Genomic DNA, 27,775 nt, shown 5'->3' on the forward strand with positions numbered 1-27,775 from the left:
CTCCCCCCCAGCAGAGCCCGATCTGAGAAACATTAGTGAGTGAGATCAAGACACAGCCGCACCCCCCCACCTGGAACACTGGGTACAAGCATGATGCCCACCTGGGCCTGCCTACACCTGGGGATTAATGAACTGGGGTCCGCCCCCCCACTCACGAGAGATGCCAATGTGACCCTTACAAGATAATGTATATGTTGTATGAGGTAACAACCTGAAATGTGCTCTGAGTCACCATGTTATGCTGTATGACACACTCATCTTTGCATGCATGACTGGTTTATTTGTTGTCAGGTTGTAACCAAACCCCCCTCCCCACCCACCCTACAACAAAAAGACATTCAAAGAGTTCGGTGAGTTCACCAAAGCAGGGATTGCCAAAGTGTTCAAGTCCCTTTTGACCTTCTTCCTGACTATCTTCCTGACCAATGGGTCTGGGCACAAGTCAGGAAAGAGCCGCAGACATTGATTTCAGAGTCGCACCAACAGCCACATCAATTCACCTTCCTCAAAGATCTGTTGGACACAAAATATACATTGCTGTACTATCACTCCTCACCACAGTTTCCTGCCTCTTGTTGCCAGTATCTTGGCACGACTTACAATGGGTTGATGGTTTCTTTCCCCATACAAACCCTTCAGCATTTCTGCCATCAGCTGAGCAGTTACAACATCGAGGGAATCTCCAGAACCCACAACTGTATTTTCCATTTCACAGTTTGAAGAACCTCTAGTTCATCATCCATTTCCCGAATGTTCTCAATAGAACAGTTTTTAAATATAATGATCCTCTCATAACTGACTGTTAAAGGAATAGTTCCCTCTAAAATGTTATTGTCCCAAAAGAAGGGCAATAATCAAAAACATATATTAAACATCTTTTTTAAAAAAAGTTCCTATGTAAACTTTTGAGCAAACGAGGCTTACAGTGCTTACATGGGAGCATCCATTTTGTAATTTCAAGCAGCCTCCTCTGTTCATGCTAAGCTCTGCCCTGGCGGCACTAATCAAGCAGCAAAAGCCCCCTATTGCGAGCTGTTGCTTACTGCAGCCAGAGCAGCAAAGTATTCATAGGGCCTCATTACACGGTAGGTGGTAGGGGATTACCGGCACCAGTAAGGGCACCGGTGCCGGTAATCCCCTACCGCCCTACTACGAGGTCCCTCAGCGGGTCCCGTCCTTAACGTGTGGTCAGACCACACGTTAAGGAAGGGACCCGCTGAGGGATTTCAGAGCTAATAACGGTACCGCAAATTGCGGTACCGTTATTAGCTCTTTCCCCATTCCCATTGAGCGCTATGCGGGCTGGAATGGGAATGGGGAATGGTAATTGGCATGGGGATTTACCGGGTCCTCCAGGGTCGGAATGACCCGGTAAGTCCCCATACCGCCTACCCGGATGCAGAAGGCGTTAAGGGGTAGCCATGGCGCTAAGAGCGCCTTGGTTACCTCCTACCATGTAATGAGGCCCTTAATTGCCTGGACTTGCCTACAAGCAAAGGTGCTGCAATTATAAATACGACGTTGTTGTATTTGTAATTGCTGTGGTTCGAAAACCACGGAAATCATGAATACAACAATGTTGTATTTATGATTGTGGTGGCTTGAGCTTTGAGTCTCCTTGGCTCCCCGGGTCAGGGGAGCCCAGGAGACTCAAAGCGAAAGCCGCCGCAGTCATAAATACGTTTTTGTATTGATAAATGATGCGATTTTCTTTCTACGTTTCCCGGGCTCCGCCGATCCGGAGGAGCCCGGGTAACGTAGAAAGATGACTGCGGCGGCTTCAGCTTTGAGTCTCTTGGGCTCCCCCGTTCTGGGGAGCCCAGGAGACTCAAAGCTGAAGCCACCGCAAACATAAATACAACGTTATAAATGCTGCGGTTTTCTTTCTAAGTTTCCCGGGCTCCTATGGTTTGGAGGAGCCTGGAAAACTTAGAAAGAAACCTGCAGCATATATAAATACAACAAAGATGTATTTCTGATTGTAGTGCTTTTAAAAAATAATCAAATTAAAAGAACTTACCAGCAGCAGCTTGTGTTAATCTCTGCTCTCCAGCAATAATGAAGCAAAAGCCACCAGCTGGTAGCTTTTGTTTATTACAGCTGGCTGGCTTTTGCTTCATTAGTGCCGCAAGGGCAGAGATTAACCCGAGCACAGGAGGCCCATCCATTTCACAAAATGGATGCCTCCTAGTGCTTGAAATATGTGACTTTGAGCCTCCTTTGATCAAAAGTTTACATAGGAACCTTCTTTAAAACTTTTTTTTATATATATTTTTGATCATGGCCCATCTTTTGAGTCAATAAAATTTTAGAGTGAACCATACCTTTAATCCAGTTTTCTTTAGTTCTATTACTCGACCACAGCAAGTTTCTTCTCCTGTTCCAAAACACTCACCATATCTTCCAATTGACTGCTGATTCAAATTTGTCAGAGCCGTTTGTTGGTGTTGAAATACTGTGTCCAAGGCTTCCCACTCATGTCATAGAATTCAGATTCACAGAAAGGGTTAAGTCATTAGACAAGTTCATGGTGTATTTGTTTTTGATTTACATATGACCATGGTTACTCTCGAAAAGCCCCTAGAAAATATTTCTCCAGAGCTGGGCACTAGGGTTGGATTCTGAGCTACTGTGTTTTGAAACAGGGACGTCATTTAGGGGTCGCCATGAGTCCCTATTGCGACCTCTGATTTCTCCCTTGCTATCCCTGTGGCCTCCCTTGCTACCCCTAAAAAAGTGTTATGCTTGTTATGCAAGCTCCTAGACTGTGGCCAGCGCCATGTAGCTCTTTGCTTCTGGTGCTGGGGTGGCTGGCTTTCTTGTTCAGGCCTCTTAAAAAGAAAACAAAAAAGAACAGGGGTTCCACAACTCTAACACTTTCAGCAGTGTCCCTAAATAAGAAAGAATAGGAATACCAAATGATGTGTCAGTCTGGAATTATATACAATAATTGCTAGACTCATTAAAGGTGTATTTCAGGCACATTTCAAGGGGTGAGTCACTGATTTAGTCTTTTCTTAAACACCTCAACTCAGCCTTTCATCCTTCTGAGGTCGATAAATGAGTACCAACACAGGTTGGGTGATATTGTATGCATATTTTTTAAATATAAAGTGCTTAAGCGCTACATATTAACACATCGTTATCATTTTGCCATGGATGTTGAAAGCAAGCGTCCCCCAACAGCACGATCCTCCCCGCAATGAGAGACACTGAAAGATTCTCCCAAAATGGGAATAAGGCCAAGACAGAGTGCGGGTGAGCGTAAATGGGAGTTTATCAATCAGAATAGGGCATGCAAAGAACTCTGCAAACTCCGAGAGCGCTCTGTCTGACAATAGCAAAGACAGGCGTATATATTTACAAAAAACGTCATCAAAACCTACATACTATAGGGGGCACAAGTTCATTGGGATTGGGTGGCGACGACTAACTATAGGTGCTGCTGCGGTGTGGTTGGTCTTGGCTGGAGGACGTCACTGGTCACCCTCGTGGGTTGGGCTGGGCCTGGCCGGTCGGCTTGAGTTCATCCTGGCGGTGTTGGTGTGCCGAGGCGGCCTGTGGCAGAGATGAATGCCTTTCCTGACTTACTTGCCCTCGGCCATGCACACCGCAGTCATTCAGTCATTTACAGTGTTATTCTCTTTAGTAAATCTTCCAATAGGTTATTCTATAGGTTAATGCAACACAGGAGGAATGCACCTTGTGAGGGGTCTGGAGGTAATACATCGAGGCCTAGTTACCCGTGTCCTGCTGACCGGGGCCATAGGTCGAGGGGCTAAGCTTCGGGGCCTGGGACGGGTGGTACAGGTCTTTCTGTCTTGTTAGAAGTTGTAATGGATGTTCCGCTGTGTGTTGTCAAAGTGTTGGGTGTCCTGATTACACAGGGCCATAAGTCTAAGACGGTCCGGTGGGTTGTGGGGTTTACGAGGGGGCGCGGGAGTTTAGACAAAGGTTTACTGCTGTGCTGTAAATAATGCAGGTGGCTGGCCGCGGCCTTGGGTGCTGCAGTGGGGCTACAAATCTTTGAAGCGGCTCCAGTCTGGTCGGGGGAGGTGGCATAGCGCAGAGCGGGCCTCTGTTCTCATGTCTTGGCAGCCTTCGCAGGGTGGGAGGGGGAAATGGCCTTGTATGCATTCACAAAGGTATCTCTCTCGTGTGTTGCTGAATGTAGGTAAAGACATTACAAACATTTGAACACTTTCTATAATACTTATTCAAAATCACTTCAAAACATGCATTTAACCTTTGCTGGATGTGTCTCGATTATACCCAGTCCGAGCACCATATTTGTAAATTATATTCTAGCAGCTACAGTATTTTAGTTACATGCATATACATTTGCAGTAAATGAGGTAGTAGTTGGGTCGGTGGAGTTCATAGAAAACGACCCGCCACTGTACGTGACAGTGGTGGCACATAAGGGGCTTAGACATACACACATGATAAGTGCATTCTCGCGCATCCTTTACATGAGTTCATAGTATAGTTGCATTCGCTTTCTCGTGTACTCTAGCAGCATTAGCTTAGTTATGGCGCAAAACCATGGGAGGTAGGTTGCCCAGTGATACACGCAACAAACATATCCCTGGAGCGTTCCTTTATTATTATCATCCACCTGTAATGGTGTGAGCTCGCCAGTGCTTATATCATGGGAGCATGCTCTCTCATTTTAATACATTCTACAGGCGTTTGTAATATGAGAGATTTTGTGGAAGAAGCATACTTTGCAAGTGGTCTTGACATTACTATATACATATATATTAAGACTGTCTGCCATCAGATGACCATTTTACCGTTCTTCTCATTGTTCAGGCCTGCTGGCCGGGTCATGCTGATAGTGATAGTACACTGCGGGAGGCGAACTGTTACAATGTTAGCGTATTGCGCTAGCTCATGTCCGTCTTGTTCGTGGGAACGTGCTCGCAGCGGATCTGCCAGGGTGCTGCGGCAACAGGGATGAGACTCTCCAAGGGTGGGGGCCGCGCTACAGTGCGCTGAGCTCACACCATCTTTACCAGACAAAAAATGGTTTCTGGGCCTAGCTAAATTTGTATGGGCGATCAATACGTGTGGGCAATGTCTCCAGCGGGTGAGCCCTCCTCCACCTGGGCCCGGGAGGCACGAGGGAACGCCCAATGAGCCATAGCCCTCACCTGGGGAGAAAACGCAGGCGAGAGGGGTCTCCTGGACCAGTCCTCCCCTACATTTCCCCCCTTTCGTTACTTAAGTAACAAATTCTTTAGCTCTTCTATCCTCCTACATTCTGCTTCGTCCATAACCGCCTCATCCCATGCAGGAGTTCCTTTGATAGGCATCCATGCTCTGCACACCCCCCTTAAGCTCTCACCTCTCCTGGCATATTCATCTGGAGTACACGTCAGATATATACACCCACCATCTCCCTCCAAATCTACCCAAACTTCCTCGTACCATTCTAGTATGCGGGGCTCTTTGATGGTGGTGTGCCACAGCTTATCTACAATATCCTTGTCGTGGTACATGGGCACCAATTGGTACCTGGGTGTGTTATCTATCCCTGTTTGTATTTGTGCTTCTTGCATTGTTTTTATTGTACCGTGTGAGTTGCCCATTGTCACCATCATCATTGCACCATTTGGTACTGCGTTAGCACAGACTCGAAGACCCACCTGGCACAGGCAGAAAATCAAAAGGAGGAACACCACAGCTGGCATCAAAAATTTCACAGTTGTTCCAAGCCATGAGGGGACCCAGGAGAAAATGTTATCGAACCATGTACTATCTTCTGCTCCACCTTCCATCTTCATTTTTTCTCCTAGGTTGTGAACTGCTTCGATCACATGGGACAGGGAGCCGTTCTCTGCGTCTTCAGAAGGTACGAAAGTGCAGCAGGCACTTCCTATTTTTCGGCAAACACCGCCGTCCATCGCCGTCAACAGGTCCAGGACATACCTGTTTTGCATGGTCATCAGTCGCAAAGCTCTTAGTTCGACCTTTATTATGTTAAATCCTTCTTCAGTGTCGTTTGCCAGCTGAATCAATTCCCAACGGGTTATCTGGAGCCATTTTGCGTTTTCCCTTGCTTGGACACTTGATACGAGTGAGGCAAAAAAATGTTTCTGCTGAGCTAAATAATCGATATTTGTCTGGGATCTGAGCCAATAGTTCTGATGATGCCTGTGAGATGTAATTTGATGCTCGTCTGTGATGGGTTAGCACCTCTCCCTTGCTTCCGGAAGACAGGACATACATTTGTGATTCTGCAGTTGGTTGGGCCACACTCTGTTGCGTGCGTTCCTGTGTCCTTTTGCTTCCATCGATGTGGCTTTCTGGTATCACCATTAGAGCTGAGTGCAGAGTGGCCATTGAGCAGCTGCCACTCCACGACGGGGGGAGGTGTAGGTATGCCTGGTTGCCACATTCCCAGTACGTGTCCATGAGGGCCGCAGTCCCTTTTCTTAGATCTGGGATGGTGAGGGTTTTGTTGCACTTCTTGTTCGTCCCCATGGACGTTCTCCCCTCTCCTTCGAAACATAGTTCATAGTTTATTTCACTCTGCAGCTTGAAAGGCTTTTCGATGGGCGTAACCCAGGTTAGTTTTGAAATGTGTTCCTTCCATACGTGTGTGCACGTTTCTTCTATCCATTGCAACTTCACCGGTGCCACACCCCTCAGTGCTTCAGCTTTACACATTACTTCTTCGTCCTTCCACTTGTTGTCAGAAAAAAGTGTCCCTTCAATTACAAAAAATGGTTCCTTCAGACATACCACCCCTGCCGGTTTTGGGTAGCACGTTTTCTCGTTCTGTAGCATTTGAAAAGTCACTTCATGTGCCTGGAAGGTGTTCTTAATCCTGCACAACGTAAGATGAAGGAGACACTGGGCATCTATGATCGGCAACTCTTTGGGTAACAATACTTTGGGTGTACCTGATGCGTGGGGAATAAGGGAGTAGACATAACAGCTCTCGTTTGTTGTTTGTTTAGCTGTGGCACTCATATCTGCATACCACTTATTTGTTTGGTGGGGGTGTCGTGGGTCTTCCATTTTATCTAGACCTAGCCCATAGTACTCATCATACTTCCTCCTCCCTGCTTCCCTCTTCCGTCTGTTATTCTTGTTCCTTTGGCGCTTCCCAACCTCCTGAACGACGGGCAAAACAGACCCCCCTTTCTCCTTCCCGCCCCCCTTCACCCAGTCATCATATAATATTTCATGTGTTGCTTTCATTCTTTGATTGTCTATGGCCATGGGGGCAGGTTGGCTGGTGGGGGTGTTATACAACCAGGATATGGCAGAGGGGTTTCGGTCGTTTAAGCTGTGAGCATTGTAATTAGACATCTCAGGTGGGGACAGTGTGTTATTTTGCCTTTTTCCCTTTGGCCCTTCATCTTGTGAGATGACAACATTTGATGGCGTAGTATAGTAGCCCCACACAAGTTTAGTTCCGTCCCATACCAAAAAATCACCTTCCCTTGTATTGGCATTGACACTTGCAGTTGTATTGGTCCCAGTAGTTGTGTTGTTCCCTCCCCCCTCGTTCATCTCGATAGAGATGAACGCTATGAACCAGTATGTAACCAGAACAAACATCAATGTAAAAAACAATACGATGCACGCAGATAGTCCACATTCATACGAATATATGCATTTCTCAGTTAACCACTCTCTAATTCTAGTAAATCTATCCGTTGCAGGCTGCCCGTTAGATGCCATGGAAGCTCCTGTTTAAGATATAAAAGTGCATTGAGTGCATACATGTAAACATTTTGCTAGCACCATCAGTGCCAATATACATGTGACGGGGAATGGAAGCGGGTGGGGATACGGGGAGGGGTATTCACAGACAAGGGTGTATTCAAGCTTATAATTTGGCATTCCATTATATATATATATATATATACACACTCAACAAGATAAAAGTTAAAAACTTTCCTTTTTTTTTTTTTTGTATCTTTATCAGTTGTGCATTTATTCAAGTTTAATACCAACACATACACACAAGTTCATATTCAGTCATTCTGCTCAGTTGCAGCGTTTGCTGTTGTCTGTGCCTCCTCATCTACCTCCTCTTGTACGTTGCTATATGCCTTCCGTACATCGGTCAAGTGCACCCAGTACCTCAACCCTTTGACTTTTACTGCCGTGGGCGTGCAAAATATTACTTCGTATGGGCCATGGAATCGTGGTGCATTCCACCGACGCACAAAGCTTCTGACATAAATCCAGTCGCCTGGCATTAGCTGTAGCTGTTGCCCTGGCTCCGTGACAGCGCCTGTTACATTTCCCTCTTCTCTAGTGAAGGGTGGGGAGAGTTGCTTTGATATCACGCGCGCTGCCCTTGTCAATTTCTTTAAATAATCTGTGAACTCATCTCCCAATATCGCGGCGCTTCTGTGAGCGTCTGAGTGTTCGCGCAGTGGCGAGTGTGCTGTGTTCATCCGTCTCCCAGTCACGATCTCGTGCGGGGACAAATGGTGGTCTTTGCTTGGCTGATTCCTTAATTCAAATAGCGCAAGGGGTAGGCAGTAAATCCAATTCTTTTTTAATGAGAAGCATAGTTTTGATAACCTGCCCTTCAACAGTCCGTTCATCTTTTCCACTATGCCATTACTTTGAGGATGATAAATTGAACATAATTTATGTTTTATTCCCAATAATGTAGTGACTTCCTTAAGAGCTCATTCACAAAATGAGTGCCGTTGTCTGAACGAATCACGTCACAAATTCCCCAGCGCGGGAACACTTCCCTTACTAGGAACTTGGCGGTGCTCTTGGCATCGGGTCGTGCGCAGGGTCCTGCTTCCACCCACCTCGAAAATGGGCACACAACCACGATCATGTACCGTGCGCCATTACATCTTTCCCCCATATCTGCATAATCTATATGCAGTTCTTTGAATGGGCCAATGGGTTTAGGTATTGTTCCCCGGAGAGTGCGTAATGTCATTCCTGAATTGTATATTTGGCATGTTGTACATTCCATTGCCAATCGAGACACATGCTCATGGAGGCAGGGCACGAACCAGTCTTCCTGTATTTCTGCTGCAATATGCTGTTTGGTGTTATGTGCAGGGAAGTGTAGCTTTTGAAATGCAACCTCTAATAGCTGTATTGGCATTACCACTTTCCTCGAGTTATTTTGCCGCCACAGCAGGTCTGTTCCTGACTTGCTGCACCCTCGTTTTGTCCATATTAATTTTTCCTCTGAACTGGCTCCTTCCTGTAATTCTATTATTTGTGATATGGGCATCATATTATATCCTTCTGGGGGCTCTTCGTTCCTCTTGTTCTTAAGCATGTACTCACCTGTGTCATTTTTCTGAAAATAGGAAGCCTCCTTGGTGGCAGCGTCCGCTGCCGCGTTCCCTAAAGACACAACATCTGTGTTGGATGTATGTGCTTGGCACTTTACTATTGCTACTGCTGTAGGGTTTTGCAGGGTCTGAATTAACTCCTTCAACAATTCTGCATGCTGTACTGGTGTTCCGTCTGCCCGCCTAAATCCCCTACGCCCCCATCTTGCTAGGCCTCCATGTACTGTCGTTGTCATGTAAGCTGAGTCTGTGTATATTGTCACTGCACAACCCTTTGCTGCATGTAGTGCTTCTATGAGCGCAATCAGTTATGCTGCCTGTGCGGAGTAATGTGAGGGGAGGCGGTACTGTACCAGTGTTTCATACTCACCGTCTTCTAACCTCACTACTGCTATGCCAACATGTTTTTCTCCCGTGTCTACGTCAATTGATGCAGACCCATCCACAAAGTACACTTCCCCCTCGCTTAGAGCGTTCTCACACACCACTGTGTCCTCCCCTCTTTCTCCTGTGTAGGTTGCACAATCGTGGTTCTGCATGTCCTCTAGTGTACACGCTTCTGTAATGAATGTGGCGGGGTTCACCGTCTTGCATCTCACTATATGGATGTTGGCGCTGGACAATATGATCTCGTAGGCTGTCGCCCGCTGTGTGGTCAGTGTGCTTTTTGATCTCTCTAGTATTGCAAATAATGAATGTTCCACGAACAATGTCACCGGGCAACCCATTACTATGGTGGCACTTTTCTCAATCGCGAACGCGGCTGCCGCGAGTGATTGCTCACACGCGAAATGGCCCTGCATCACGGCATCTAAAGTACCACTATAGTAAGCCAATGGCTTGTGTCCTAAGGACGTTTTTTGTGTCAGCACTGCTGTCATGAGTGTTTCTTTGCAGTGTGAGAATAGGTAAAATTCGCGTCCATAATCAGGGTTTGCGAGTACTGGGGCGCTTGAAATCAAATCTTTTAATGTTTGGAAAGAGGAGCTCATCTCTTCCCTCCATTCCAACTTCCTGTTCTCCTGTTGGGCCACCTTTAATGCTTGTAATAGGGGCCTGGTGTATGCCGCATAATCTAATATCCATGCTCGGCAGTAATTGCACATTCCCAGGAATTTCTGCATGTCTTTTACTGTTGTGGGTTCACCTACTGATCTTATGGCTTCTACTCTGTCTGGTATTATTCTTTTCCCATCTTTTGAAATCAACTGTCCTAGGTACAGGACCTCTGTCAGACAGTACTGTAGCTTTCCCTTGTACACTTTGTACCCCTTGTTGGCCAGCAAAGTCAGTAATGTTATGGAATCTGTTCTGCATTTCTCTTCATTTTGTGCGCATACTAGTAAATCGTCTACGTACTGAATGATGGTGCTCTCAACTGATAGGTTTCCTAGGTCTTCATGTAATACGCGGTTGAAGATGCTTGGGCTCTCGCAGTATCCCTGTGGTAATCTGCAATGTTCATATCTTTTACCCCCCAGTGTGAAGGCGGTAAGGTATCTACTCTCTTCAGCCAGGGGTATAGAGAAAAATGCGTTCTTCAAGTCTACTACTGTGAAATGTGATACCTCTTTCGGGATGCTGCATAGTATTGATGCAGGGTTCGGGACTAGAGGGAACTCCTTCTGAATTACATCATTGAGGGGGCGTAAGTCCTGTATCATCCTCCAAGACCCCCCTTTTGCTTTTTTGATTGGATAAATACAGGTGTTACATGGGGAGTTTGAAGGCACTATTATCCCTTGTGCTAGTAGGGCATTTATTGTCTCTTTTATCCCTTCTTCAGCTTCACGAGACAAAGGATACTGTTTAACTCGCGGTAAAATTGCTCCTGGCTTTAGTTTTATTACCACAGGTTGTACTCCGTGCAACAGTCCCACATCATGGGGGCCTGTTGTCCATAAGTTGTTTGGTACGAGCCTCATGTCGTCATCAAAAAATGACGGTGGTGCTCCTACCACTGTCATCAATTGGACGGGGGTCTCCCTTGCTTGTATTAAAATATCACAGGGCATCGCTATTTCCATTACTATCTCACCATCCCCTTCTGTGTCTGAAAAGAGATCCTCATCTGTTACCTCTCGTAGGGCGATGTTGGCGTTTGTGCACAGCACTGTGCGCCACTCGCACCCTTCCTCGTCCACTCCAATCACATCGATCCTTTTTGCTGACACTTGTACAGCGTGCAAGTCTAATGATACCACTGATCCTGGTGCTGTGTTGGGACACACTATGGGGCGGAAGAGGAACTCCGCCGGAATCCTCCAGTCCATGCTTCTTAGCTCGGGAATTATGAGGGCCAGAGTCTTCAGCCCTTTGATAAGCATTTCCTCATTTTGTGGCAGCCCCCGTATTTCCTGTGTGGTTGTGTAGGCTTGCACTACCAACATCGCACGCAAGGGGCATATCCCGGGTGTAGAACACACTATCCCTCTCTCGGTAAATGATATGGTCATGTTGAGTTTACTCAGGAGATCCCTCCCTAGCAAGTTTATTGGGGAATGTTCGTAATACAATAAGGGTGCCTTCACAGTCTTACCCCCCACTGTTACATCCAAAGCTTCTGTGTAAGGAACTTCAATTACAGCCCCAGAGAACCCCTGCGTCTCTAACTTCCTGTTAGATAACGGGAATCGGCCCTCTCTGATACATGATTTCTCCGCTCCCGAATCAACCATAAATATAAACTGCTTGTCTCCTATCTGCGCCCCTACCAATGGTTCCTCTGCTGCATTGTAGGTGGTGGATAGAACTGGACACGCAAGTGTTCTCTGTGGGCTGTCCTATGCGGGGTATCTCATCGCCCCTCCCTCATTAAAGACATTCCCTGAAACCACTGACATGCCGCTGTAAGGTGCTGGCCCGTTTGCTGTTGTCGCGAAAGGGTTACCTGGCGTGTATTGCATACTGTCATTGTTTTGGGGGTGGTTCTGTGTCCTATACTGGTGTCCCTGTTGCTGGCCCGTGGTACCCTGGCCGGGGTTTCTTAGTTGCTGCTGTCCCATTGGCAGACCATATGGGCTCCCTGGGTGTGGATGACCATAATTCTCCTCCTCCTGGAACCCATTGTTTTGTCTACTTCTGCACTCCCTGGAGTAATGCCCCCATCGTCCACAGTTCCAGCAACTCCCTTGGGGGCCCCTGGGACCCTGCCATCCATTTCCTCCCATTCCCCCGTACCCCTGTCCGCCTCCTCTCCGGCCTCTGTACCCACCTCGTCCCCCTCGAGGGGTCCACTCTTGCCACTGCGGACTTCCACCTTGCTCCTGCTCAGTCCACTGCCGCTGTGCTGTTCCCGCCCAATTAGTTGCCACCCTTCCTTGAAGTGCTATCAGCCCCTCCTCCTCATCATCTCCCTCCCTACTGTGTGGGAGCGCGGCTACTGCTGCTGCAACCTTCACTAACTTTGACTGTACTAACTTCGCCTCGTCTGCCAATCTTTTCTGCGCCACCTCCTTCTCCCTCTCCTTGATTCGTTTACAGTGGTGTACTATTATGCTCTGAATTTCTGGCCATCCCTTTGCTTCAATACCTGCTATCTTGTCAAGCGCCTTCTGCACTTCCTTTGGGAGCCCTCTCTTTATAATAAAATAAAATAAAGATGTCGATTGATACCAGGGCGTGCCCGTTTCTGCTCTCCACATCTCTTGGACCCGAAAAATGTAATCCATAGCCTCTTCTCCGTCATTCATTGTACACTGCATCACTGACTGTAAGTCTGGTGTATCTGGGAATGTGTCGCGTAAGGCATCCCACACCCTAGCACGCACTGTGTTAAAGGCGGCCCCATCATGGCGGTCACAGTCTAGCGTTACTCCCGGGAAACCGGCCTTAACCCATACCCTTTCAGCCTGATCGCCCACTGCTGATACGAGTAGACTTTTTACATCTCCTATGGCTAGGGGTACCCCAGCAGTATGTTTCTCAAATGCATATATCCACTTACTTGCCCCTCCTGACAACGGGGGCAATAGCTTTAATAAATTGGCTTTGTCCATCTGTGCCCATGGGATATAATTAGGCCTCCCTCCTCCCCTGTGTATCAACGGGAGCTGTAACCTTCCTTTCGTCGTTGCGTCTGGACTCGCTTTGGCTGCTGATGTTCCCAGTGATGCCATTTTTCCCACTCTGTTCCTTAGTCGCCCCGTCCACTCATCATCCAGGGTTCTCATTGAACATGTACCTTCCTCCCCCTCGCTTCCCCCTCCCATCGCCATACTCAACCTGTCGCTTTCTTCTAACTCGTCCCTTATATCACACAGCAATTCCTCTCTAATTCCCCCAAGCCTGTCTTCGTTTACAACCTCTCCCTCTCGGGGCCCTACTTCTATTATTCGCGTTGGTTCTTCCTCAATTCTGAACAGAATCTCGCCCTTTTTCCAACCCTCTTCGGGCTTTCTATTCTCACCTGGTGCTCTGGACGTACGCCCTGATCTAGTTGCATCTAGTGCTGTTCGTTCGCATATGTCTTTTATCCTCGAGAGCTCATCCTTTGCTATCGACAGTCTTGATTCTAAATCATCTGTGAGCTTCTCTATATCTACCCTTTGTGTGCCTGCCTGGGCTCGCTCCCTCGTGCTTTCATATGGCGGAGGTGCCGTGGGCCGGTGGGGTGTATTATCTTTCGGGGGAGGTATGTAAGTGGGGTCACTGTACCCCTCTGCGGGCACAGGCTTCTTTAATATCGGATACAAACTTATTACCTCTACTGGTGGCGCTACACTTGACTCTTCTTTGACATCTCTTTGTATTAGTAGTGGATTGTCTGTGGTGGACGGGAGATCAGGATTTAATGCTGGTGTTTTAGGCGGTGGTATCTCTTCAAATAACCTCCAAAGATCTAATATTTCCCTCCTATTTTGCAGCTGCTTTCCTTTGTATTTTAGAAAAATGCATGTGGCCACCGTATCCAGAACACTTTTATCAAATGACCCTCCCTCGGGCCAAATCTGCGGTAACCCCTCCCCCTTTAGCTCGGTCACCCATTGGTCGTGATATTTTTTAATCCGCTCCACGTATCCCGGGAGATTCTTACAAATATGCGATAAGGGTGTTTCAGCCCCCATCTCTGTGCCCTCCTAGTGCAGGTGTGTCTCAGTGTGTTTGCAACTACAATGTAAATGTAGTATCAATGTTATTCTTTATGTTTTACTTCACATCCAATGTTGGGCCCCTTTGGGCTCCCCTCCTTCCTGACTGCACAATACAAAACTGGCCGTACACAATGTCTATTCTGTTCTCTTTGGGGGGCACATACAAGAGCAAGCCATCCTTTATTTTGACAATGTCAGCCTGGAAATCAAAAAGGTACTCACTCACTTCACTATATTGACGTTGTCTTAAAAGGGAAAAAAAGGTTTTATCCAACCACACTTACCATGACCATTTAACTATTATGCATGTATAACCGCTTTACACATTCACAACATCAAAAATGTCTTCTAGCACATACGAGGTGCACACACCCCTTGGCACCACTCAATTCACCATTCAAGCTGCCCTCCCTTTCCTCCCTAGCCGGCTGTCCCTGTTCGTCTTATTTGAATATCTGGATGCGCATATATATATATAGATATTAACCTGTTCTCCCCCCTTTCTAGTAGGACTCTTATTCTCTTACTCTCTCCCTAAGTTTGTGCTAATCACAGTTCTTTATTCTCCCCCCACCCTTAAAGAAAAGAAAGGAAAAAAGTAATAGCGGTCACTAATGTACTCTCAGTGTCCCCTTTTGCTGAACACTTTTATTTTATACTCCACTTCTTCATATATTCCCAGTACTAGTCAAGATAGCACTATGCGGCGCCGCCTTCCACCCCCTTTCGGAGCTAGGTTCCCGTCACTTTTATCTCTTATTCACCTCTTGATCCTAATGGCCATATGCAAAGAAAAAGCAAGGAAAATTTAAGATGATCCTTAGAAGATCTGCGAACCCCCCCCCTTCTCGTTATCTGTCTTACACTTCTTTCCCCGCTCCCTTTAGAATCGCTCGCACTCAGTACTCACGTGCCCGTCTTGAACCGATAGTCTCCGAAACTGGGTCCGTCCAGGCAGTGTCGCCGTCAGCTCTACAGTCAGCCCCGGCTCCGGCGAGCGGTACTCAAAGGGGATTTTTCAACCGGGATCCCTTACCCCCTCTCTATTGAGTGCGCACTTCTTAATGTACCGGTCGCCGTTGGCGGGCAGCCTCCCGGAGCCGGCTCACCGTGCGTATCCCTTTTCGACCGGAGATTCTCGTGCCAAAAGGGGACGGTTATAAGGAGTTAGGAAGGAATAAAAATCACGCTATCGGGGTCACCACTGAAAGCAAGCGTCCCCCAACAGCATGATCCTCCCCGCAATGAGAGACACTGAAAGATTCTCCCAAAATGGGAATAAGGCCAAGACAGAGTGCGGGTGAGCGTAAATGGGAGTTTATCAATCAGAATAGGGCATGCAAAGAACTCTGCAAACTCCGATAGCGCTCTGTCTGACAATAGCAAAGACAGGCGTATATATTTACAAAAAACGTCATCAGAACCTACATACTATAGGGGGCACAAGTTCATTGGGATTGGGTGGCGACGACTAACTATAGGTGCTGCTGCGGTGTGGTTGGTCTTGGCTGGAGGACGTCACTGGTCACCCTCGTGGGTTGGGCTGGGCCTGGCCGGTCGGCTTGAGTTCATCCGGGCGGTGTTGGTGTGCCGAGGCGGCCTGTGGCAGAGATGAATGCCTTTCCTGACTTACTTGCCCTCGGCCATGCACACCGCAGTCATTCAGTCATTTACAGTGTTATTCTCTTTAGTAAATCTTCCAATAGGTTATTCTATAGGTTAATGCAACACAGGAGGAATGCACCTTGTGAGGGGTCTGGAGGTAATACATCGAGGCCTAGTTACCCGTGTCCTGCTGACCGGGGCCATAGGTCGAGGGGCTAAGCTTCGGGGCCTGGGACGGGTGGTACAGGTCTTTCTGTCTTGTTAGAAGTTGTAATGGATGTTCCGCTGTGTGTTGTCAAAGTGTTGGGTGTCCTGATTACACAGGGCCATAAGTCTAAGACGGTCCGGTGGGTTGTGGGGTTTACGAGGGGGCGCGGGAGTTTAGACAAAGGTTTACTGCTGTGCTGTAAATAATGTAGGTGGCTGGCCGCGGCCTTGGGTGCTGCAGTGGGGCTACAAATCTTTGAAGCGGCTCCAGTCTGGTCGGGGGAGGTGGGATAGCGCAGAGCGGGCCTCTGTTCTCATGTCTTGGCAGCCTTCGCAGGGTGGGAGGGGGAAATGGCCTTGTATGCATTCACAAAGGTATCTCCCTCGTGTGTTGCTGAATGTAGGTAAAGACATTACAAACATTTGAACACTTTCTATAATACTTATTCAAAATCACTTCAAAACATGCATTTAACCTTTGCTGGATGTGTCTCGATTATACCCAGTCCGAGCACCATATTTGTACATTATATTCTAGCAGCTACAGTATTTTAGTTACATGCATATACATTTGCAGTAAATGAGGTAGTAGTTGGGTCGGTGGAGTTCATAGAAAACGACCCGCCACTGTACGTGACGGTGGTGGCACATAAGGGGCTTAGACATACACACATGATAAGTGCATTCTCGCGCATCCTTTACATGAGTTCATAGTATAGTTGCATTCGCTTTCTCGTGTACTCTAGCAGCATTAGCTTAGTTATGGCGCAAAACCATGGGAGGTAGGTTGCCCAGTGATACACGCAACAAACAGATCCCTGGAGCGTTCCTTTATTATTATCATCCACCTGTAATGGTGTGAGCTCGCCAGTGCTTATATCATGGGAGCATGCTCTCTCATTTTAATACATTCTACAGGCGTTTGTAATATGAGAGATTTTGTGGCTGGGGATTATTCTAAGTACAGACTACACAACATCCCTAAGGAGGGTTCTGGTTCTCTTACCGGTGGTCCATGCGCTTTCTTCTTGCCGGCTGCTCCCACGCTCTTCCTTCTGATCTTTCATTTCGGAGTTACTCAAAAAATCTGAAAAAATAACCTTTGTTGCCGCCTTCCGTCGTCTCTTAGACACCATAGTGATATGAAGCATCCTATTGCCAACCTCACACTATGAAGTTCAGGGAGGTAGCAGGAAGTCGTTCCCTGATTCCTCTCAACTGTCCCATCGTTAAGCACATTTGCAGTGGGCTGCTGGGGGGATCCTGTGCCAAAGCCCTCCTTTGTCCGCCTTAACCGAATTCTGGGGTCACTCAGAACACCTTGCTTTGAAGCATCATATAGATGCCCTGGAGAAAAGTGGCCATCTTGGGCTCCATTTAGCTATACATTCAACTGACAACATTTTGTTTTTATATCGTGATGTATATAAGGGAATAGCCGTATCACATAACACTTTTTATTTTGGATAGCTGTGACTTGATTAGGAGATGGTGCACATGACTTTTACTGAGGGAATTTCTGCACACTCTACAAAGGATAGAACATGTACTGTAGATTTTTGGTGGGGGCATTCATTTTGGGGAACAAATAGGGCAGCTATCTAGACTCCCAGCGGGTATGTTTGCTTTTGTTTTTGTTGGAGTTTGATGCTGGAGCAGAAGCTTTGTTTGAAAAATCTGCAGTGAAGCATATCTTTGGTTATATGATCTTTTCTTGTAAGTGCATCCAAGGCCCATTGTCAAATTTAATAGGATAGGTGTTGGGTCATCTTTTAAAGAAAAATAACTTGCAGAGAAAATAGTAACCCTTAGAAGAAAACAAGTACACACCATAGGGTGCTTTTGGCTCTGTGGAATTTTTAGATTCTTTATAACCTAAATACATACCGTTGGTTTCCTCACAATGTTCCTACTCTATCTGTAACCAAAAGAATTCAAGGAACCATTGGGCATGTGTGGACCACATTGTTTATAACCTTGAGTGTTGTAACTTTGGAATGGTGTTGTAGGACACTTGTGCATCGCCCTCGGATAGAAAATGCCACCACCACAGGGCTTTGAAACTTGAATATTTTCAAAGATTATGAATCTGTAGAAGCAACAGGGTTTCCTTCTGAACCAATATTACTCTAAAGTATGTGCATCGTCTTCTGACGATAAGTCACGAAATGTCCTCCCAAAAAAGTCCTGACATGACTATTTACCTGCTAATACATAACTAATGGGTGCACTTTCACTGTTTCGGGGAAGATTGTGTTTATACTGCATTTCTTTTTTATCTAGAGCTCGAAACAGTGTTTGCCAACCAGGAGAAAGTGCAGAAGGAGGTAAAGGCTGTTATTACACATAGCGCCACTCTGAGCTGTGAGGTTTCGCATGCCAAGACCGAGGTGAAATGGTACAAGGATGGAAAACTGACCACAGCCAGCAAGAGAATAAAGGTTGAGTCTGAAGGCAAATCCCGCCGACTGATTGTGGAGCAGGTGGAGAAGAAAGATGCTGGGGAGTACACATGTGAGGCTGCAGGACAGAAACTGTCCTTCAAGGTCAATGTCAGCGGTAAGTAAGATGATTGTCTATTGAGATCAGAGGCAGGATGATGTGGTCTAAGTTGTTGGTGCAGAAAGCAGAAATTCAGCGGTCTTGTCCCGACTTCCTCACTTGACCTGGCCCCAATACCCTTATTTTCAACAAATATGAAGCACATTTGGAAAAAGATTTAGAAGCATTTAGCACAACAGCAATGAACATGGAACTGGACTCAAGAGGCCTAAATTAAACTGCATCCAGTAAAGTTTAAATAATCCACACCACCTGATTTCCATCCAACTTCTAATCACCATTCTAACTGCCATTTCCCAGTTCCTTTCATGTTTACTCGTGTTTTTTTCAAAAACTGTCCTTGGCACTTCGTCTCACTGTTGCCTGCATCTATACCCTTATTTTGAAATGTTATGTTATTCTAATGAGCTTTTATACTGTGCCCATCACCATCGTAGTGGTCTTACCACAAAGATGCATGTTTGAATTGTGCCCAGCCCACAGTAAACCACACAGTGATCTGTGGGGAAATGGAAAAAGGGAAAAGGTGAGAGGATAAGCAAACCTAGAGTTGGCTAGAAGTGACAGATAAACATTTAGAAATGTACAAGGGGCTCAAAGGGGACAGTTTATGACAGTGATAGCATGGGTACATGTATAACCCATCCAAGACCGAATTCATCCTCATCTGTCTCCTCGCTAAACAACACCTAGTCCAAGAATAACTCAATGATATGTGCATAGAAGGATCCACAACTCTTGGATTCAGCAAAATTCTTAGGCTTCAACATTGACAGCAGCCTGTCCTTTCGGAAACACATAACCAAGAAGGCCCAAAAGACCTATCCCCAAATCTCTACCCTTTGTCAAATGAAATCCTTCATCCTGCAGAACTTCCTGACCATAGTAAAGGCCCTTGTGGTCTCGCACATCGATGGGTGAAATGCCTTCCAGACAGTGCTCCCAGTCACTCACTTGACTCCCCTAAAAGCAGTCCGACACTTTGCAGCACATCTTATTATGGGTGCACGGAAATTGGACCGAATCACCCCTGTCCTACGTGAACTACCTTGGCTTCCTCCCCAGGCCAGGATACTGTTCAAGTCTGCACGTATCATCTACAGAGCAGTCACGAGAAGCACACCAGCGTACCTGGCGGCAGAGCTCAACATATCTGATGGCACATGCTCCTTGAGCAGCTAATTTATCAACTGGCTTGAATCACAACTAGTTCACAAAGGAGGACCCACAAACATGCACCAACCCTCTGGAACTCAAACCCAGTATCGGCACAGAATGCCCCACAACTCTCCAACTTCACAAAGCTCTCAAAACCTGGCTTTTTTCAACAACACCTGTTCAAGTACTAATCCCAGTGGACATGCAGGCCACAACTAACAGTGCTGCACTACTGTTAAAAGATGCCTGCCTGAATACCTACACACGGTACAGCACTCTGCTGCTCTTGATCTGGGTCTGTGCAATAAAATAAAATAAAATAAATCACTGGTGGTTAGTTTTCTGCAAGAGCCGTTTCCAGTACATTGATTGTTTGTTACTGGAATTAGTTAGCACATTGTCGTCTCATGGACTCGAGTGCTCTGTGGTACCCTTGAAGTGTGAAGGTGTCTTTTCCAGATACGCTTTTTGGAAATCCCTCCTTGTAAACTAGACGCATTTTCTAGGGCTGCCAAGCCAACCAACATAAGTGCCAGTGCCAGGAATTGGCCGTGTAAAGATGAATGCGGGGAACACAAATGGTAAGAGGAAAGTAGAAGGGTTAACATCAATCCATTGAAATGCCAACGTTAGGTGATATGTGTAAAATGTAGTGCAGCAAGTAGGAGCAAGCTATAAACTCCTAGTGATATGTACTGTGACAATTTCCCCTCCCTCCCTGGCCTTTGGGGTCTCTGGGGAGGTGGTCATGGGGCTGGGCCGGCCAACACACTCTGTAAGGCAGGGTCTGTGGGTGGTGGTATTAGCATCCCCCCGATCACCCCCAGCACCGGCGGCAGGTGACAGGGACTCACTACATGTGCTGTAGAACAAGGTTTGGCCCTTTAAGCGACGCACAAACAAATATTTCTACTGAGATAGATTCTGCGGGCACTTTAACCATTCTTTTGAAACATTCTTTAAGTTAGCCCAGCAAAGTGTGAGTTTTTCAAAGCAGTTAGCTACAGAACATATATATCAGAGAAGCCCCGCTCACCTGAGAAGTTGCTGCTGTGGAAACATTAGGCACTATTGACCAGTACTGAGTGCTACTAAAGCACCACATTCTTAAAGCCAGGAACCAGAGGATGCACAAATCCTACACTCCTACCTTTAGCACAACACATATTCAAATCCAGCCAATGCCACAGTAGCAAACCCAATCACAGACAACTGCAACCCTACCCAGAGGGATGAAAAAAAGGTTTATCTAAGGAAGTCACAACAATGCAAAAGTGTGGGAGTTGGGAGAAGAAGTCAGTTAGAGTAGGGTGATGGTTAGGGAGAGGAGAGGCTGCAGGAACAGAGATGTTTAAGAGAGGAAAATAGGCTGATGCAAGGAGGAGCGGGGATGTGGAGGAGAGATTAAGACCAGAGAGTTGGAAAATGGTTGAAAAGTGGAGCACCGAAGTTGGAGAAGATGGTGGAGAGAATAAAACAGTATTGGAGGAGGTGGTGAGTGGAGGAACAGAGGAGAGGAAGTAGAAAGTAAAATCTGAGAAAACAGTGAAAGGAGAAGAGAGGAGAATAAGCAGTAGGGCAAAATCAGGAGGAGAGAAGAACTAAGGATGCGGAGGAAATTAAAGGAGATATTTAGGGAGGTAGGATCTGAGGAGGAAATAGAGAATAGAAGCAGTGAGGACAAGAGAATACAAGATCCAAGGAGGAGACAGGGAGACATACACCCTATTTTAAAGGTGTGTGCGTGTGTGAGACAGAGAGAGAGAGAGAGAGAGAGAGAGAGAGAGAGAGAGAGAGAGAGAGAGATTGGTGGGAGGAAGAACATGCCCTTGGCAAAGCATTGAGGTTGTACTTGAGAAATCAGTAGTGTACCAGAACCCCAGTAGAAGAGCACTGAGTGGATTCCTACTGTTAGTACATGCTCTCGTTAGTGTGTTGAGGGGCAATGTCAGAGGAGGTGGGCTGGCTGCTAGGCTTGTACCTTGATGGGGAGGAATCTGCAAATGACATAGAGACACCCTTTAATACCTTTAAGTCAGCCTCCCTCCCAGAAGCTGCCAGCAAAATAAGTCTCCTTCTAACTGTGATGGTCCCAGGCCTGGAGGTACCTCAGAGATACTGTGCTTCCCCAAGTGGTCAAGAGATACAGCAAAGGCAACTAAGAGGAACCCAGAGACTTTCTGTGATGGCGGGAATAGAGCGGGGGAATCTTAAAAGATATTTCTGTTAAAGGAAGAAACACTTGCTTTGCTTGTGTCGCAAAGACTTTCTCACGTATCATCTTACTTTACCGTGAGCAAAGCACCCCACCTTTGGAAGATACTTGTCAAAGACTACTTTGTTTGACATTATTCAGGAGGAGTTCTGTTGTATTGCGTTTGGTGTGAATGCAGGTGCTTGGTAATGCATGAGACAATGTTGGTGTCTCAGAGAGAATGTTTAGTTGTGAGTGAAGGAATGCTTGGAAGGTTCCCAAGAGAATTAGTTGGAGAGCTCCTGCCTGGGTGGTGGGAGCCAGTGCTTCAGACTCTGTCATCTTTTAGCAACATGATGTAACAGGAATAAAGTTAACTGATTGAACCCACCCGATGTGTCCAAGGATCATACCTTATTACACTGCCAACGAGCTGGTTTTTCTGCAAGACCAGTAGAAGACTGGAATAAGGAGAGTTGAAGAGGACCAGTCTGCTGCTGCGGTGCAGGAATGAAGAAAGAGGAACCACTGCCCCCACAAGTAAGTCCCATCACCCAGGGCGAAGAAAGGGAAGAGGGGAGAATTGCCAGGGTTCAGAGGCATCATTCAAGGATAAGGGAGGGCAAGATAGCCCCGTTTAGCACAGGAAGAAGAGGATCAAAGCGAGGGGAGCTGCATACCTGTGCGAGATCCTAGGACTACAGGAGTGAAGAAGGGGGAGCGTTCCATTGCCCCAGGGCTAACAGAAGAAAGCAACGAGACAGAGGAACTGTGCCATAGGCAGACCCGGGGTCATAAGAGGTTTTCTCCCTACCCTGTGAGAAGTCTGAGCTACTGCTATAGCATGCTACAGATTTAGAGCGGTGTAGTGATCGCCAGAGCAATTGCTACGAGTGGAGGAACCAGGAGTGTCGTGTGGCTCCTTTACCAGAGCGAAAAAGGAAAGGGTGAATAGCCCTATGCTTCAAGCTGCAAAATGTAGCTAGTGGCCCAGATAGTGGGACTAGTGCGCTGTGAGGCCCTGAGGGCCGTATTTATTATGCACATGCAAATGTGGTAAGGAAGAGCAAACACATCTTACCTGAAATGAAGCAGCTGTAAAGGACGTTTGGAGCAGTGGAGATCTGCATCCATCAAAGTTCGCCAGGCAAGTGGTGACGTCTCCCGGCTGGTGAGGGGGTCGGCGATCCCCTTACCGGCATTCGGATTACAGCTGGTGATGTTGTGATCCTAGGATTGGAAGAGGGGACATATCAACGTTCCTTGTTGTGATGTGCGTCAACTGACCTCAGGGAGATACAACAAGGAAGACGTTGCTTCAATTTTCTGAGTAAGGGACCTAACAGCGAGGGTGCGCCATGCCACGCGTCGTCCTTGTTGTGACGTGCATCAACTAACCTCGGAGATACGACAAGGAAGATGTTTCTTCAGTGTTCTGAGTAAGGGACCCTACAGCATGAATGCGCCGTGCTGTGCCACGTCGCAACATTCAGAAAGTTGAGGCCAAGTTAGGATCACTCAGCTGGGCGGGTCTTGATCGTTTGAGTGCACTGGTATCTAATGTGCTAATGCTCACACCAGAGAGTTTTGTTCCGTTAACATGGAATTTATTTGGACAAGTTAAAATGTATCGGGCTGAGATTTTACCTATGAAGACTGATTTGAACTTCTTTTTCCAACGCAGCATGCTGTTTATCGTTATACAGCTGATCTAAGGTACTGTGCTGGAGGTGAGACTAATGCACATTCTAGGCAGAGCAGCTGTGATGATTTAGAGGAAGAAGGATAAACAGTGTGCGTTACACACACAGCCCCAATGCACAAACTATACCCTTTGTGAAGCATTTATGTGCTCCATGCAGTGGTTTGTCAGGAAGTTAAAGTGGAGTAGTTAAGTTGGCATGCTGAGTAAAATATATGCTTTCAGTGATAGTGTGATTCTATATGTACATTGCGCAGAAAAGTATTAGGTTTTGCCCAGCAAGTATTTTGAGAGGAAATAGTTGGGAGCTGAATTGTTATATGCTGTAGTTAATCTCTTTGAGGAATTTTAGCTATATGTTGCTGTTTGCAACCAGGCCTTTTAGGCTTTAAGTACTTTGCTGTGTCATACGTATTTATCCGAATGAAAGCAAGGTGCATGAGGAAAATGTAAGGTGGTATGGGGAAAATGCAAGAGACTAACCCATTTTGAGGATTTACAGGTTTAGAGCTGTGTACAGCTATGGACTGTTAGGACATTGCCAAATATTAACGTGTCAGTGTGTGTGTATGTAAAGGGTGGGCGATGTTCGGGTGAAAGTGTGCTAGCTTAACCCGATTGAAGAATTTTAGGAATATAGCTGGTACACCGCTATGGACTTTTAGGACATTCCAAATATTAAAATGTCATAGGTGAGTGGTTCAAGAGTGGGCACTGTTCTCCCATTGAGTAGAGTTTAAGTGAGGTATGTATGATACGGTGCGAGACGTGGTCACTGAGTTTAAGTGAGGTGTGTATGTTATGGTGTGGGACTTCCCCTGTGTGAGGGGTGGTTACTGGTTTCTGGTGACACCGCGCCAACACATATTGTGTGTGTATGGTATGGAGTGGAACCTTTCCTCCGGTGTAAGGTGTGGTCACTGGTACTTTTGGACATGGAGAGTGTGATTGATGTGAAGCATGGAAGTGATGTTGTTGGGTGAAGAAGGGGGGACGCCTTCCTATTCATGTGAGCGAGGTGATGCGTGTGTGGCAGCAGAGTGTGGGCAGAAAGGGAGGACGCCTTCCGCCAAGTGTAATTGGCTGATGTGTGGACACAGCCATAGTAGTCAGTGGGGAAGCCCTCTGCCTTATCTTTGAGTTGCACCTTTCACTAAAAAGGTGCCCTGTGTGAGTGTTCCTCGTATGTTTCCCTCTTGTGGATCTGTGTGTGTGAAGAAGGCAGATGTGTTGGATTGTATTTGATGTGAATGCAGGTGCTTGGTAATGCATGAGAGAATGTTGGTGTGTCAGAGAGAATGTTTAGGTGTGAGTGAAGGAATGCTTGGAAGGTTCCACAGAGACTCCATTATAGAGCTCCTGCCTGGGTGATGGGAGCCAGTGGTTCAGACACTGTCATCTTATAGCAACCTAATGTACCAGGAATACAGTTAACTGATGGAATCTACCCGCTGTGTCAAAGGATCATACTTTACTACAAGTTCCAGTCTGACAAACTTACTTCAAGGCAAGTTCATTTGTCTAAAGGGGAAATAATGTTATCTTGGGGCAGATGGGCCCTGTTGACGCACTCCATGCATGGAGTTTAGCAGAAGCCTAATTACCATACTGAGTTGTGTTTGTTGAAGTTGGCGGTGTTCTCTTTACCTATAAGAATGTCTCTAATTCAAAGCCTTGTTAATAAATCAGTTTTGCAAAACCCTGTCTTGTCTCATGGCTGTAATTATCCAATCATTGCTTTGGACAGTACCTACGTATGATAGTAAAATAGAAGTTGAACTCCCTAACGAGGCTATGTTCAGTGGCATGCGTGAGAATCTCCTTTATTTCATCGCACATAGGGATGCAATCATTGTGTCCACCGCTTCTTTAGGTGATGTAGATATGCATGATCGATTGAATTATCCTGCCAAAACTACAAAGTAGGCATTCATAAAGTGCCAAACTTCCAAGTATATAGTTTTGTCATAGCTGCTTCACGCTTTACAAAATAGCTAGAATAAAGTATAGATTACAATAATGTATCTTGTAAAAAGTTAAGATATATGTCCACCTGCATAAAAAGTACCCACACATTGGCATGCAAATAAAGTTTTAGTTCCTTTAAAAATCATATTGCATCAACCTTTGAATATAGCGAGTAAAATACTCACAGTTCAAAATCTTATCGAAAGCCCTCCTTCTAATCCTGTCAGAGGAAGTGAAATTACTTGCCACGGAATCTGGCCTGTACTTTTTCTTATCCTTCTTCACCCCCAGCCTAAATAAAAATAAACAAACACAAGCAGCACTGATGTCCCACAGGGGGCCCCTGAAAAAACGAGAATCACAGGTTTGCCTTATAAGCAGTACCTACTCCTGTAATGAGGGGTCCTTCCTCTGCATTTCACTGTTAACAGTTAAACAATAAGTGGGGATGTGAGAGGCTTTTAAAACAGAATACACAATTAAATTGAAAAGCCCTCAGCAGCTAAACACAGAAAACAAATGGAAGGTGCAATTTCCAAGACAGTACAAGAGATTATTGACCTTAAATGCAAACTAACAGCATTTTTCCTTCACTGTCTGTACTACCAAAACATCTGGTATCAGGTAATATTTTCACCAGCAAAAATATCGCCGAACATATGGTCGTCGGGGCGATATTTTTGGTGGCGAAAATATTAGGTGTGGGGTTTGCGGGGGTGTCCCCCGCACATAAAAAAATGATGCGGGGGTTGCGGGGGTGTCCCCCGCAGGGTCCATGTGTTATTTTTGCCGCAAAAATATGGCGATATTTTTGCATCGCGATATTTTTGCGGCGAAAATATCACATGGAACCAAACATCTGCCGTGGATATAAAAAAGTGGCTTATTTGTCTTTGTCCCCTAAGGAATGGGATTGTGCGCTCCCAGTGCAAACCCTCCACCAGCATATACCTCCAATACTAGTTGAAAGGTCTCTGTAAAAAGTGGTGTAGGCTCCACTGAGGGATGCAACGCATTCTTTGAATGAGAACAAGTATTTTAAATCTCACCATGATATGATGGGTTTAAGAAGGCTTAGAAAATGACATTAATCTGTATACTTGCACTTATTTTTCAGAGCAAACAAGATTGTTTGAAACATTCGCTCCACCTAAAATAGTTTGTTAGGATTGTATAAGTGCTCAGTGAAACTGTTGATTTCAGAGCCCTATTTTAATGTAAGAGCCATTATTTCTTTTTTTAAGTGTGTTTATTGACATTTGGTTAATACAAACAACCAAATGAACTCCCCCCCAAATCCTCCTTCCCAGCCTTCCCTCAATCCCCCTCAGCCCTCCTGCCCCCTTCAGCCAGGAGTAATTACACAATGTCCAAAATCTTCAGATTGTGGGGGCACATGTGATAGCGATAATCGCTGCAGAGATACGTTAGTACCATACCCCAATCTTCCCTAAACTTCGAGTAGTCCCCCTGAATGTTGTAGGTTACACACTCCATTGCCAGAATGGTCCAGATCTTAGGTAGCCAGTCATGGTCCATGGGGGCTCCCTGCTTTTCCATTTCTTGGCCACTACTAAAATCGTTGCCAACACTAGGACCATACAAGCTTTGAATTGTACCCTGCTTTGCAGTGCTGTCTCCTTATCCCAGAGGCCTAGTATACAAGTTTCCATCTCCAGAGGCAGGTTAGTGTTCAGCATTTCATTAATTGAGGCTCGCACCTGTTCCCAGAAAGGTTGTAGTCCAGACACAACAACCAGATGTAGGCCCAGTCCCCCGTCCCCTTAATGGCCCTCCAGCATACTGCTGATACATTCCGGTACATCGTCTGGAGCCTTACCGGGGTGTAGTTACACTGGAGAAGGACCTTATACCATACTTCACTCATTTAAATAGACCTGGTTGATCTGGGGATGTTTCCCCACACAAATTCCCACTCCTCCAGGGCTATTGCGCGGCTCAACGTTTCCTCCCATTTCCCTATACA

At 46.3% G+C, this 27,775-nt stretch overlaps 1 protein-coding gene across 12 annotated transcripts in view; it reads left to right on the forward strand.

Annotated features, from left to right (window-relative positions):
- OBSCN (obscurin, cytoskeletal calmodulin and titin-interacting RhoGEF) overlaps positions 1-27,775 on the forward strand; it is a 3,169,051-nt gene that overhangs the window by 591,448 nt on the left and 2,549,828 nt on the right. For all 12 annotated transcript variants that reach the window (XM_069647058.1, XM_069647065.1, XM_069647061.1 and 9 more), the window contains exon 11: positions 18,488-18,763. In XM_069647058.1, coding sequence (XP_069503159.1) covers positions 18,488-18,763 — 276 coding nt within the window. The remainder of the gene's footprint in view (positions 1-18,487; positions 18,764-27,775) is intronic.

This window comes from Ambystoma mexicanum, chromosome 2q (genome assembly GCF_040938575.1).
Source record: "Ambystoma mexicanum isolate Mex_15411 chromosome 2q, UKY_AmexF1_1, whole genome shotgun sequence".
NCBI lineage: Eukaryota > Metazoa > Chordata > Amphibia > Caudata > Ambystomatidae > Ambystoma > Ambystoma mexicanum.